Raw genomic sequence first — 15710 nt, forward strand, 5'->3', positions numbered from 1 at the left:
TGGATACTGGAATATGACTTACCCCAACTACGGCGACCTGAGGTGTGCCATGGTCTTGAGGAACAGTATGCTTAAAAGAGGTCATACCCAGAGTATGAAATATGCCCTATAAGGGGTATGGGTAGGGGGGAACCAGAAAAAATGCTAGCCGACGAGTGTGTAGGAAAGGAAGGGGGATTATAAGCCCCAGGTTCCTCCTACAAACTCAGGCTAGCCAATGGCCAGCCTTCTAACATATATTTAACATTCATATCAGTCGTTGCCCTCAAGGAGCTTACAATCTAAGGTCCCTAACTCACATTAATACATACAGTACACATACTAGGGCTTATTTAGACAGGAGCCAATTAACCTACCAGCACATCTTTGGAGGAAACCAATGCAGGCACAAGGAGAACATGCAATCTCCATGCAGACAGTGTCATGGTTTGGATTTGAACTGACAACCCTTTTACTGCTAGGCAAAACGGCTAACCACTACACCACTGTGCTGTCCACAGTAGTAGTACAGCTACTATGGATGTAGGGGGGCGCAGAAAGGGCAGGCATAGTTGACACTTGACAAGTGCATATGACAGGTCCCTATTAACCCCGGCGACTCCAGAAGATTATGGCTGAGGGTGTAGAATGGGGATAAGAGGAATCTGTCCAATCACTCCCATATTTTGAAACTACAGCTGTTTTTTTTTAGACTGCTCATTTGAAAGTCTGGGATTCGGGAACTATTAGAAGAAATGCCTTACAGATCTTCAATGAACATGTCACATGAGTGAATTGTGAAGATATGATGATCAATACATGTATTTCAGTTTAGGAACTTTTTGGAACTGTTGTTAGCTCATCCCCTCCAGCAAGATATGCTCAATGATCTACGCTCCCTTTCTGCCTTCCTGTGTGACAGTGCTCAGACCTGAGTGACATAATCTGAACACTGTGTTATGGGGGGAAGGCAGTAACATGATCCACCCAAGTAACCTCTAACACCATCTGGCACCAAGGCCATACCCAGAGTGGACTCCTGCAGCATGGAAGCAGCTCTGGAGCAATGATTGATGAGTATACCTTGGGATATGGGCTTTCAGTAGATACTGTCACTTTGTCCTGAATGGGAAAATTGACAGGGTCTCGTTAAAGCCCAACTGCAAGAAAATTACAAAATGCATCCTAGCAGTACACCCACCCCCCAACCAACACACACACTGCAAGGGAGAGGCTGTTGAATTAAGGAGTAAGTTAGGTATTTTCTCTTTAATCCTCTGCCCCAAGACTAAGCAAGCAATAACCCTTATGTAGGGGGAAAGGTGGGGAGTTGGGGGGCACTTTAAAGCTGAATTTATTAAATTTTTATTCAGTTGTGCCCCGTACACACGATCGGAATTTTCGTCGGAAAAAACTTGGATGGATTTTCCGACGGAATTTTGCTCAAGCTTGGCTTGCATACACACGATTACACAAAGGTTCTCTGAACTTTTGACCGCCAAGAACGCGGTGACGTACAATACTATGACGAGCCGAGAAAATGAAGTTCAATGCTTCCGAGCATGCGTCAAATTGTTTCCGAGCATGCGTAGGAATTTTGCGTGTTAGAATTGCTACAGACGATCGGAATTTCCGATAGGAACTTTTTCCATCGGAAAAATTGAGAACCTGCTCTCAATCTTTTGCTGGCCAGCAAAAGTCTGATGGAGCATACACATGGTCTGAATATCTGACCAAAAGCTCCTATCACACTTTTCCCGACAGAAATTGCGCTCGTGTGTACGGGGCATTGGGCTTTAATGGTTTAATGGTTTTCTAGAGAACCCCCTACTTGCAGTTATGGCCTATCTGAGCCTTTTGTGTATTAACGCCAAGGCAGCCCCCTTTTCATGCTATGAGTTAACTGAGTAAGTAAAATGTCCCTTTGTCACTCCACCTGCAGTCCCACTAACTGGAGATAATATTGTACTATTGCAATTCTTGTCTAAAGCTGGCAATACATGTATTGAAATTCTGCCGGTTCAGTAGAATGGCAATTCCCATTCATAAGAAGTAAATTTATTGATTGACTTTTCATGAACTGACTTGTTGGTATATTTTCCAATTGGCTGTAGCGCTGATCAGTGTGCAGGCGGTCCCCTACTTACAAACATCCGACTTGCAAACTACTCCTACTACAAACGGAGGGAGACAACAGGAAGTGAGAGGAAATCTACCCATAAGAAGGGAAATTCACTCCTGTACGAGTTAAAATGGGAAAAAGATTAGGTTTCCCTAACAACCCAAAATTTTCAAAATCCAATTGTCATTCGGACAGAAAGTGAGGTAAAATGTTCTGAACAGGGGCACAGATAGCAAAACAAATGTTACAGGGGTGATAACCCTTCCCTATGTTATCCAAAAAGCTTAAAAATAGATTTTTTGGCTGATGCTACACTTAAAAATGTACCTGTTCCGACTTACAAACAGATTCAACTTAAGAACAAACCTACAGACCCTATCTAGTTTGTAACCCGGGGACCGCCTGTAATACTGATGGCAAAAGGAATTCCCTATTCACCTCAAATGTGTGGATGGGGAAATTGGTTCAGTTTTTTTCACTCAGCCCACTTGCGGAACGAAAAAAACAGAGCCAAGCTTAAGGTATTATGTTAGGTAATAAATCCATTGTATTTCTACACACAGCAAAAAGGGACTTGTAGAGTCCTGGGAGACTGAATTTGCATGTTATATATGTTGGTTATTTCCTATGAAGGTTCAAACATGCATTGCAGATGTTTTGGCCCCTGCCTGGTCATACCTGCTGTTAACGCCACTCAAATGAAAATGAATAAAAACAATTGAATAGAAAGGGGACTCCTGTTCTTCAAAATCTGCATATATTTCAATTCAGGTTCAAAATACCTGCAGGCATAGCCCAGGTCAGTTCTTTGCTCCATGCACTGCGATATCCTGGATCGTTTTGTGACACAGATCGCACTTTAAAAAGGTAGGTGCTCCCAGGGACAAATAAATGAGGGTTGAAACTGACTTCCATCTTTCCAAAGACATCTAATGAAACAGCATCCTGTAGAGAGAGACATGTCTTTATTTTAATGCTGAACTCTAGGCCATAGCTCCCAACTGTCCCTGATTTCAAGGGACTGCCCCTGATTTGGAACAAAGTCCCTCTGTCCCTCTTTCTTCTTCGTTTTTCCCTCATTTTGGTCTGATCTATATACTTGTATATAAAATGCACTAATTATCTTTTAAAAAAAAGTGTTCCCAGTGCTAAACCCTTCCATCCAAATTCTAAATTGCGGCATTTGTGTATGTCAAAAGCCAATATAAAGGAATAGTAGTGGTAAAAATGGTAAAAAAAAATAAAGCACAAATTAAAGCAGGTCTTTGATCATTTTTAAATGATTTAATGTAACAGTGTGTAACTTCCTAATACGACAAGGTATCCACACCTTGCAGTCCATGGGGCTGTTGACGGAGATCTCTATTATGGAGGATATGCACTGAGGGGAATTTGTACTGGCATGAGGGGGGATATGAGGTTGTGTTCTGTACAATAGCCTGTGCATTACACACTCCTGACCTCTGCACTCTCTGCGTTACACACTTCTGAGCCCAGGCTCCATTCTCTGTCCTGACCCATACCCCTGCACTTCTGAGCCCTGTGCTCTCTACAATACACACCCTGAGCACTGCACTCTTTGCATTGTACACTCATGTTGTACATTTCATACTCTTGACTACTGCACTCTGTACCTATATGACATACTCCTGGGCACTGCAAGCTAAGTACATTATATACTCTGGAAGTTTCTTTTTTAAAGTAAGCTATCTGTAGAAAAGCATATGTATACAGGATTAATATGTATGGGTGCCAATAATTTTGCTATTTTGTGTGCCACATCCAGAATTGTAAACCAAAGATTAGAAAACCCCTAGTAATGGACTACGTGCCTAAAAAGTCCACTACTAGGGGTTTTCTAATCTTTTATATATACGGGATTAATGTAATTTAAAAAAAAAAATAGTGTACTGAGGTTTGCATGTGTCTCTTGACAGTAAGCTCAGTTTTTTTCAACCTTGCCCCTTTAAGCCCCTCCCACTGTTAGGACAATTTGGCCATGCCCCCAATCCTGTATTTTATCGATCAGCCCTAGGTGCCAGATATGCTAGGTATGCGATTTTCAGCCATTTGCATGGATTCACTGACAATGTGATCACCACTTTCTAAAGTACCTCCTAAAATCTTCATGTTTCCTTACCTGTGGGTTGCTGTCTGAGTGCCCCTATGGAGACAGCAACTCCCTATGGCAAGATATTTTTACAACCAATTCTTCCATTCTCGTTCCTTCTCTTCCCTGCACCTCCCCTTCCCTACCTCTCTTCCCTTTATTTTCTCCCCTTTTTTCTCTCTTCCCTTTACCCTCCCTCCTAGATACCTGGATCACATATTCCAGACTCCCAGACCCCTCTACCTATTTTCCCCTATCCCATGAATTCCGCATTTAGAATCATTACCACATATCCCATCCAAAGTTTTGCCAATTGTAGACACCAATGATATGGTACATTAACATTTACTGTTGACACCATTAAAGTGGTTGTAAAGGCACAAGGTAAAAAACCTTCTGTTTACAGCAGCTCCCCAGCCCCTCTAATACTTACCTGAGCCCTCTCTCGATCCAGTTATGTCCATGAGAGCCTTGCCTGTCCGGGGACTCACACTCCTGATTGGATTTTGGCAGCAGCAGGAGCCATTGGCTCCCACTGCTGTCAATCAGAGCCAGTCAGCCATCAGGAGATGGAGGGGGCGGGGCCGAGCCATGGCTTTGTGTGTGAACGGACACACAAAGCCGTTGGTTGGGATTGCGCCTGCTTGGGTGCCCTCAGAGCACGCTACTTGCTGAGGAGGGCACCCGGCAGGAGTGAGGAGCGTCGCTCATGGGACTCGAAAAGAGGATCTGGGCTGCTCTGTGCAAAGCCATTACACAGAGCAGGTAAATATATTATATTTGTTATTTAAAAAAACAAATAAAAAAAAACAAGGCTTTAATATCTCTTTAACTTGTGTAATCTGTGTCATTATCCATGTAAGTTGCACCATGTTTTAAAAACAATAAACAATTCGTTTTAGCTTGCCCTGTTCTTGGTTCTACAGCACCAGTCCCGTACCATTTTTATGTGTGTTGTTGTTACACTATGGCCAACAGTCCTGCATTTGGTGCATCAATGGAGTGTGTAAAAGCATCCCCCATAGGGAGAAAAAAAAGCTCAATGCTTTGAAGATATAGAAAAAATTCTATTCATTGTACTGTACCTCCCACGTTTCCCAATCCTTTCTACAGTACTTGACTTGGTACAGAAGAGATGCAGAAGAGTCCACGTTTTTTGGCATCTTCCAGGTCAGATTAATTTTACCATTATTCAACATTTGGACTTTGAGATCATTCGGCGGCAGCATCTGAACTGAAGGAATAGATTTTAAAAAGGAGCAAACAGAGAATACTTAATTTTACCCTACTTTTATCTACAACTCTATGTTACAGCATTCATTGTAAACCATAACCATGCTAAGAAATATTTCTTGCTGTCTTTTTTATATATATAAACTTTGATTTAAAGCTAAACTTAAGACAAAACTCTTCTTTATTTATAGAGAGTGTGAAACGACTAGAACCTCTATTAGGGTTAGGTCTTATGCACAAAGGGTGTCTATTTAAAGCGGTTGTATGACCCAAACAAAAAACCTGTAAGACAAAGGCATACTAGCTCATTATGAAATACTTACCTTAGAATGAAGCCCCTGCAGCGTCGCCCAGCCACCGCTGAGGGGGCTGACATGTTGCCCCGGCGTTACTTCCAGGTTTGCAGGCTCCACTGCTGAGGGGGCCAAAATTGTTGCCCTGGTGTTACTTCCAGGTTTGCAGGCTCTGGCGCTGTGAGCGGCCGGAGCCACAATGACTTCACTCCCAAGCATGCACGCGGGTGCCTGTGGTTGCGGCAAGGAGCTCTGAATTTTGGCACAATACGCCAGACCTTCAGATGCATGCACCACTGACATCAGTGGCTGCTTTCAAGGTGAATATCTCCTAAACTGTGAATGTTTAGGAGATATTCCTTTTACCTACAGGTAAGCTTTATTATAGGCTTACCTGTAGGTAAAAATCACAAAGTAGGCAATACAACCGCTTTAAACCCTTTGAACGCAGGAACTCCTGGCAGAAAAAAGATTTGTTTAAAAAAACACAGTAAAAGGCATGTCTAGTCTTTGAGCGTTAAAACTTTCTTTTAGCCAGAATATTCATTTATTCTGGCCATTAGAATGCATTAATGCTCAAATTCTAGGCACTTTTTGGTGCATTTAGATTATGGGTGCTCAACCTGTGGCCCTCCAGCTGTTGCTGAACTACGAGTCCCATGAGACTTTGCAAGGCTGCCAGTTACAAGCATTACTCCCAAAGACAGAGGAATGATGGGACTTGTAGTTCCACAATATCTGGAGGGCCACGGGTTGAGCACCCATGATTTAGATCAGGGGTGCCCAACCTTTTGAAGAGCGAGAGCCACTTAAGCTACTTGGTAGCTGGTCGCAGGCCTCAATGAGCGTAGCGGGTGGATGGCATATCCGTGTCCACTCTGCATTTGCAGAGTGGACACAGACGCAGCCCACGATACTTTTTGGCGGATCGTATTGGAGGTAGAACACAAGTCGGTTTATGTCTGCCACTACTTAGAGGTGAATGGAGAGTCCAATTGGTTCAGACTGACCATGTGAAAGCGGTCCAAGGTTGCTTTCACACTGATCTGCTGAGGTTTTCCCGCACCATGTGTGCAACGCAGTGTACCTTTGGCTTTCCTGTGGTTTGCAATGGACTTCTATTATATTCTGCAGGTGTGGTGCACTTTCACAAAGCTCACCAAACTCGCAGGTAATAATAGAAGTCTATGGCTCAGTGCAGGTAACCTGCAGGTAAACTGCTCTGCACCTGCGGATCAGTTTGAAAACGGCCCAGTAACCATTGCAGAACAGATATGCCCATATATACACTGTGATTTTAGTAATAAACTGACCTTTAATAAAAGTATTCTTTCTATTCTATCCCAGAGCAGGAGGTCGCGGGCCACATCAGAGGGCTCCGCAGGCCATATGTGGCCCCCGGGCCACTGGTTGGGCACCCCTGATTTAGATGCATTAAGGCAGGGATTCTCAACCAGGGTTCCTCCAGAGGTTGTTGGGGGTTCCTTGAGTTGTGGCTAATTGACCTCAAATCATTTTGGTGCCTCCATGTCTCCAGGGCCAACGCCAATTGACTGAACCAGTGGTATGACATTAATGAACATTTAGCTGTCTGTGGCATTCTGACCACCACTGTAAGAATTGATATCATCCTACTGACTACCAAGGTAAAAGGCAATCTTCCCACTGATCACCAATGTAAGGAGCATTCTTCCCATTTGCCACCAATGTAAGGAGCATTTTTCCCACTGACCCCTGATGAGATAATTTTGGCATGAGTTTCCCAAGAGCTGTAAATTATTTCAAGGGTTCCTCTGGGGTAAAAAGGTTGAGAAAGGCTGCATTAAGGTGTGTTCCACATTTTTCTGCTCTTCAGGTACTCTCATGAATGTGCCTTTGGTGGGGGTTTTTTCTGCCTGTAAATGCTCCTCTTCTAATATGCCTAAAAATGTCTATGTGTGCATGGACACATAGGCTTCCATTGAGGTGCTTTTACAGACAGAAAAAAAAAATGCTCAACAAATATAACTTTTCTGCTTTTTAAGCTCTGTGTGCAAGAGGCCTAAGGCTCCATGCAAAATGCCCTAAAAATCGCTGCCTCTACAGGAGTTTTGTGTTTTGCCTGTAGATGTTACTCAATGTTATCCTATGTGTCCATACACATTAGGACAATTACAGGCATATTTTGAGCTCAGCATTTAGAGGCAGGACAAAACCCATTCTGGTTTGCATTTTTGATTGGAGCTTTCTGAATGAATGAATGAAATACTTGTATAGCGCACAATGCGAACTGAATCGCCTCTAGGCAGAAAAAAACGCCAAACTCTCCTAAACTCATCTAAACTTTGTACAAAAAACACTCTAAATTATCGTTTTTTTTTCTGCCAAGGGAACTGGCATTTTTTTAAGCCCAATTTTTTTAAGGCATTTTCTAATTGAACAAGGGGAGAAGAAAATAAATGGGTAACTGGCAGGATCCCTTCACTGTATGAGCACTGAAGCTTTTATAGCTACAGCATTGAACATACAGTGCTGATTGTTAGACACGTGCACACTGAAATATTTTGTTTCAGAATTTATTTTTTTCCAAAAAATACATTTATTTAGTTACTCCTGAAATTGGTTTTTATTTATTTCATTTTGTTAAAAAATGCATTTATCCGAAAATCTGAAATAATTAAGGCTGAATCTGTCATTGAAGGCTCATGGTGTCTGTCGAATGTTCTAAGAAGATTCGACGGAGCAGTGAATCTGTATGACGCTGCAATCGTACATTTCCGATCGATTGTTCCGCCTACAAGCTATAGTAGAATTCTAATGTTGTATGGCACTAGTAATAATTATATTTATTATTTATTATTTTTAGTCAACCAACATTAGAATTCTTCTATAGCCTATGGACGGAGCATATGACCATAAATGTCCTCTCGCAGCGACTGCTTCATTGAATCTTCATGTCAAATCTTTTCTCTCTGTGTAGAATAATCTTAGACTAATACAGTTAGGTTAGACACGTTCGACCTTTTTTGCTATTGTCTCTATAATGTCGAATCTTTTCTCTCTATGTAGAATAATCTTGGACTAATAGAGCTAAGGTTAGGCACATTCGATGGACACAGATTGCTATTTTCAGAGTCATGTCGAATCTCCTATCTATATCAAACTGTTGTCACAACGAAAACGAAAATAAAGCATTTGTTTATGTCGGATCTTTCGGTTTTCGGATTCTGCGCGTTCGTTATCGTTTGTTAAAACGATAACAAAAATTCCCGAAATTCAGATGAAAATGCATTCGGACAAAAACGAATGTACATGTCTACTGATTGTATTATCTGCTGGGTAGAAATGAAGGAATTCTACAGAAAACAGGACGAAGCTGAGCATTTATTATACCTTGTAAGAGGTAACATTTTTCCCCCTTATAAAAGATGTCTATGGCTGGAGTTCCTCTTTAAGATTGTTTTTTCTATAAACTCTTACCTATAGATGCTGGTATAATGCAAGCCTCTGCATATACATCCCATTCTGTCACGAAGGCGAAGTTGGTAGTTACTAAAGAGCTGAATATGCCATTAAAGCGGCAGCTTATAAGAACATTCCCATTTTCCTGGTTCTGGGATTCAAAAGGATCGCAGCGATGTCTAAATCTGGTGATAAGTTTGAGAAAAAGCCACAGTTTTTAGAAGACAATCCGCTGTACCTGTGTGATCAGTATGTACACTGGGCACCCATGACACTAGTATCACAGAGCATTATAGGTTCTGTACAGAGCAGGCAGAGTTGTGTCACTGCTTTGACTCATGCCACTGTCTGAGTATTTGAGTTTAATCTCATCTTAAGCCTCTCACTTCTAGTAATTTTTTGAAAAGCATTTAGGGCCAGATCACACCACAACACACATCTCTATGCGCCACATTTTTTGAGGGCCCATTCATTCATTTGGCTGCCAGACGTGCGATAATGTGCAAAAAGTACAGCAGGTGCGACTTTTAAAAATCACACTGTACCAAACCGCATGGTACAGCAGTACATAGTAGCAGTTTCATGATTTACCCTTTAATATAACACATTTTCAAATTTTTTAAATTCAGGCCCACTTTAGGGCCAGGGCCATCTTTAAGGCAGGCCAAAAGGGGCAGCTGCCCTGGGCCCTATCATCATTGCGGAGCCCAAAACAGCTGCCTCCTACTTGCCAACTATCCCAGTTTAAATTCCCTTGTCCCTTGAAGTTTTAGTCATGTGCTGTGTCCTGATATCTCAGTGTGAAGTGCTGGTACTAATGCTGCCCAGCTCTGCCCTATTGTTGTGTACAGATGACTTACCTGCAGACCCTGTGTTTACATGTAAATAACCGGCATTCATGTGTAAATAGCGTTGGCATTACTAAATAAATAGCCGTGGCCGGCGGCATTGATATGTAAATAAAGGCAGCATTCATATGTATATCATGCTTCCCTGCAGTGAGGAGAGGATGTGCCCTAACCTCTAGCAACTAATCAGTGAGCCATAATGTGTGCTGTAACCTCTAGCAACCAGTCAGTAAGCAGTAAGGAAATGCTGTAACTGCTGGCAACCAATCGCAATTTCTGCCTGATCTGATACAGTAAACTGGTTTTAGTCTAGCTGCTATTTATTGTATGTCTCAGAGCAGGTGAAGAGTGAAATTGCATGGGGGGGTCCAATCAATATTAAAGATGGCCCTGGGCTGGGTTCACACGTATGTGAATTGGAAGCGGGTTAACAGCATCCAATTCACATAGCAGGAGAATGTGACTGGCTCTCTATGGAGCCGGTTTACATATCTCCCGAGTGGCTGAAGAATGTACTGCATTGAAAGAATCTGCCTTGATTCGTCCGTGAACCAGAGAACAGGGACAGACAGCATTGCTGTGCAATCCAGTTTAGGTGTGAACCAAGTCTAAATGTTGAATTCTAGACATGTTTTTTTTCTTTTTTTCTTGACAAATTTATTTATTGAATTTTAACAATTAGCATACATAAGTACATACAATATTATGTATATTTAGCATGGATCTAACTACTCAAAAGATTACATCATACATTGTATAAGAAAGGATCAAATCAACTTAGATCAGGTTAGAATAAGATGACCTCAGTTAATTAAAAAAAAAAAAAAAAAGATCTTAATTATTATCAAGAGTATAGTTTTTTAAATAAAAATAAAAAAAGAAATTCCAGACATGTTTTTAACCACTTAACCACCGGGCCTATTCTGGCACTCCTTTCCTACATGTAAAAATCATAATTTTTTTTTCTATAAAATGACTCTCAAACCCTCAAACATTATTCATGTTTTTTGAGACCCTAGGGAATAAAATGGCGGTCTTTGCAACTTTTTATGTCACACAGTATTTGCAGCAATTTTTCAAACGTGTTTTTTTTTGGAAATTATTATTATTTCATGAATTAAGAAAAAAACACTAAAGTTTTTTATAGAATGTGAAATATGATGTTACGACGAGTAAATAGATACCTAACATGTCACGCTTTAAAATTGCGCACATTTGTGGAATGGCGCCAAACTTCGGTACTTAAAACTCTCCTTAGTCATAGTTACATAGTTAGTAAGGTTGAATAAAGACACCAGTCCAACCTGAGTACAATCGTCCCTATCCCTGTACATTGCACACTTACATTGGTCCCTACCCACAAGGAGCCCACAATCCAAGGTCTCCATTCATATACTAGAGCCAATTTGGGACAGAAGCCAATTATCCTACCTGCATGTCTTTGGAGTGTGGGAGGAAACCGGAGTACCTGGAGGAAACCCACGCAGGCACAGGGAGAACATGCAAACTCCAGGCAGGTAGTGTTGTGGCTGGGATTCAAACCAGCAACCCTTTTTACTGCTAGGTGAGAGTGCTAACCATTACACCACTGTGCCGCAAGTCACTGCTTTATTTTTTTTTACAGGTTACCTGTTTAGAATACAGAGGAGTTCTTGGACTAGAATTGTTACTCTCGTGCTAACGTTAGCAGCGATACCTCACATGTGTGGTTTGAACGTTCTTTACATATGTGTGTGTGGCGTACATATGCGTTCGCTTCTGCATGCGGGGACAGGGGCCCTTTCATTTTTTTTTTATTATTGTTTATTTTATTTTTATTTCTTTATTTTTTATTTTTTTATCACTTTTTTTATTTATCCTTTGTAATAGGAATAGGGCATGACAGGCCCTCTTTATTTTTTTTTTATAAATTCTTTATTTTCTTCAAAGATTTCACATTACAATTCATTACACTCCTATATTATCTTTAACAGTTATGTCTTACAATATTTCCAGTTTACACCTTAATTCCATGTGAATTTTCCTCTTTAAATGATTCCTTTCCCCCTCCCCTATCTTAATTATCATCTACCCCTCAAAAAAAAAATTATGGGGGGGGGGTTATTATAACAGGTCCTCTTTATGGAGAGATGTGAGGTCTACAAGAACCCACATCTCTCCAATAGGCAGGAAAGACTAAAATATAATTAAAAATTTAAAAAAAAGATCTCGGTCTTTCCAGCCAAGTCACAGCACTGTTTACATCTGCCAGGCTGAACGTGACATCATAACGTCACGCTCGGGCCTCTGAAGGTCATAGAGACTGCCGAGGGCTATCAGATATCTCCACTCAAAAGTCCAGGATGTCATAAGACAGCCTCGGCGGGAAGTGGTTAAAAAAATATTTGGGCCAGCTATATATTCAGAAAAAAAATAAATGTGATTTCATTGCAGCTAGTAGAAGTACTTTAACAGGTCTCCATTTTAGCCTTCTGTAATCCCCTGCACATGGGATAGGGAGGATCAGCATAAACCAAATGGAGCAGAAATTGTTTTCACACTGCAGTCTGTCTATCACTATGAATATGCACCCAGGATGGGAGAATTTGACTATATGTTAATATGCAGATATACCTGTCCAGATTATTCCAGTGGTAGAGTCTCATAGGAAGCATTTCTCGTACTTTCGCCATTTCTGTCCAGTGACATGTCCAGTTTTCCTTGAAGTTATAAACACATCTCAGGGAGTCTAGAGGTTCCAAGCCTGAAAAAATAAAATAGCATGCATATTTTTATTTCCTGCTATGCACCAGTAATATGTTCCACAGCACAGGACCATCTTTTGCAATTCACAGGACCTTGCTATCATGGGGCCCTTCTCCCATTGGTGAACTCTCCAACTCCTCTAATGGGGACAAAGCTCCAAATCATCCCTCTGCCTGTCTGCTTGCACTCACCTGAGCTTAGTCAATTCACTTTTTTGAAAGTTTTGCCTAAATATCTGGTGAGTGTAAACAGAAAGGTACGAAAAAACTTGGGAATAACAAATCAGGCAAAGTACAGTTTGCAGGAAGTTCAGAAAATCCAGCAAAAATACACAAATCCGCTAAATAACATGCTTTTGGAAATGCCTTAAAGCGGAATTCCAGTCGTTTTTTGTGTTTATTAAAGGTCAGCAGATACAAAAAAGTAAATCACATACCGTAAATATATAGTATAAATCATCCGTTAACCCTTCATCATATAAAATATACTATATTGATAGCGCTAAATATTCAATAAATTTCAAAACAAATACATATAAAAAGATGACAGTTCGTCATTTTCAAGGAATCCACCAAAAAAGCTTTTTGAAGCCCAAACACGTGATTATGAACTATCCACTTCAGTGTTCACAAGGTGAGGAAAAAGAAAGTCCATCTCCAAGCCAGAGACACCAGTGCAAAGAAGATTCAGGATCGGTGACACCCCTTATGGTAAAACACTTACCAGAACTCAAAGGGTTACAGGCACATCACAAAAATTATTATTGGTTCCTCGGATTCTTTATAGAAATGCTTTTCAATTAAACCAATACCAATACGGTTGTCAGCATGAATAGTTACAGGTTCCTTGATTTCCTTAAAACTATATCTTTGGATTTACAGTACTCCACTCAGCACAGATTCACATGTAGGAAAAGATGAAAAACATATTCCATAGTGCAAACCGTTTTTTATTTTATAAATTTCTCATGCGCGTTGGCATGGCGACGGTGTGCACGACGTGTCCTGGCACTTCCGCTCCTAGGATTAGTGTGAGGGATGAGGAGGCAGGACTGAGGAGTGACTTCGTCTCCGCTCGCCTCCCGCTCTGTATATAAACGTATGGGCTGCGCTGCTTGGCCACGCCCACAGATGAAGATGTAGTGCCGAAACGCGTATGGGCGTGACCAAGCAGCTGTACGTCATCGCAGAGGAGAGGGTTTGAGTGTTTGCCCGGGACCCGCCGTGGACGCTGAGACCGTGTACGATCTTTTGTTCTCAGGACTGCGGTGAGACAAACCTGAACGCACTGCGAGTGACACTAATGATGATAATAATTTTACAATTTTAAATTGTGTACATATGTTTTTATCAGCGCATAAGAAATTTATAAAATAAAAAACGGTTTGCACTATGGAGATTTTAGTTGACTAAAATATGACTAAAACTAAAGCAATTTAGGTGACTAAAATACTACTAAAACTTAAATGGAATTTTAGTCAAAGGACTATAACTAAAACTAAATTGAAATTTGATGTCAAAATTAACACTGGTTGCAGCTACAATAGGATGCAGCACTTTAACCACTTGAAAACCAGGCCTTTTTCCTGACACTTTTTATTTAAAACCCCTTAGCGCCGACTGTACGCACATATGCGGCCTCGGCTTTCAGGGGTTATACCAGGGTGATGCATGCATCACCCCGGTACCCTTTTTTTGAGTGGGCGGTAGGCTCTTTAGAGAAAACAGCCGATGTGACTTAAAGCCGCTCAGTTGTTATCCCACCGGAGCGAGAGGGGATGTCCCTCCTTCCGCCGCTGTTCCCAGGCCTCCCGTCCTACCATGATCCGCGATCTGGCCCTTCTGCTGGCTAGAGTGAGACTGAATCAAAGCCGGAAATGGCTTCCTTCCAGTTTCATATGTATTTTTTAAACCCCCGATCTCTCCATAAAGAGTACCTGTCAACACCTATTACTTTCACAAGGGATGTTTACATTCCTTGTGACAGCAATAAGTGATCACATTTTTTTTTGTAAACATTTTTTTTTTGTAAAATGTAAAAAATAAATAAAAACATTTAAAGTGCTCCCATCCCCGTGAGCTCGCACAGCAAAGTTAATTGCATACGTAAGTCATGCCCACTTATGTAAATGGTGTTCAAATCACACATGTGAGGTATCTCCGCGATCGTCAGAGCGAGCGCAATAATTCTAGCACCAGACCTCCTCTGTAACTCTAACCTGCTAACTGCTATTTTTTTTACTTTCCGGTCGTCCCATTCAGAAAGGGCACCATATGACATCCTTCCATGATTGCTCTCGCACGCAGCCAATCACAGATCAGGGTAAATGGTCAATCACAACGTCCCTTTACCACGTGATCAGCTATTTATAATAACAGCTGATCACGATGTAAACACAAGCCAGTTATTGGCATTCCTTTCCTCACGCTGACAGAAAGAGAAATCTACACTGATAACCAGGGCACTGATTATCAGTGCTGCCAATCAGTGCCCATCAGTGCCTCTTCATCAATATTACCTATCAGTGCCTCCTCATAAGTGCCCACCAGTGCTGCCTCTTCAGTGCCCAGTAGGCAAATAGTTATTGAATTTGAATTCACATAAACACAATATAATACCCAATGTTTTTTGTAAAATATAAAAGCTGGTGTTACGCCGAGTAAATAGATACCTAAAATCTCACGCTTTAAAATGCAGAGTAGCAACAAACTAAGGTATTTATAAAACTCTATAAGTGGCGCTTTAACAACCTTTACAGGTTACCAGTGTAGAGTAATGCCCCGTACACAGGATTGGAATTTTGGTTGGAAAAAGCTCTGATGGTTTTCCCGACGGAACTGCGACGGGATTTCGCTCAAGCTGTCTTGCCTACACACGGTCACACCAAATTCTGACCGTCAAGAACGTGGTGACGCACAACACGTAAGACGGGACTAGAA

At 41.3% G+C, this 15710-nt stretch overlaps 1 protein-coding gene across 2 annotated transcripts in view; it reads right to left on the reverse strand.

Moving 5' to 3' along the window:
• The window catches only part of CSF2RB (colony stimulating factor 2 receptor subunit beta), a 118042-nt gene that overhangs the window by 77367 nt on the left and 24965 nt on the right, over window positions 1-15710 (reverse strand). For both annotated transcript variants that reach the window (XM_077452257.1, XM_077452256.1), the window contains 4 exons: window positions 12640-12769; window positions 9197-9363; window positions 5297-5445; window positions 2884-3046 (listed from right to left, as the gene is read on the reverse strand). In XM_077452257.1, coding sequence (XP_077308383.1) covers window positions 2884-3046; window positions 5297-5445; window positions 9197-9363; window positions 12640-12769 — 609 coding nt within the window. The remainder of the gene's footprint in view (window positions 1-2883; window positions 3047-5296; window positions 5446-9196; window positions 9364-12639; window positions 12770-15710) is intronic.

Source organism: Lithobates pipiens, unplaced genomic scaffold, assembly GCF_037356315.1.
Source record: "Lithobates pipiens isolate NorthernLeopardFrog02 unplaced genomic scaffold, aLitPip1_a1.2 Scaffold_23, whole genome shotgun sequence".
Taxonomy (NCBI): domain Eukaryota; kingdom Metazoa; phylum Chordata; class Amphibia; order Anura; family Ranidae; genus Lithobates; species Lithobates pipiens.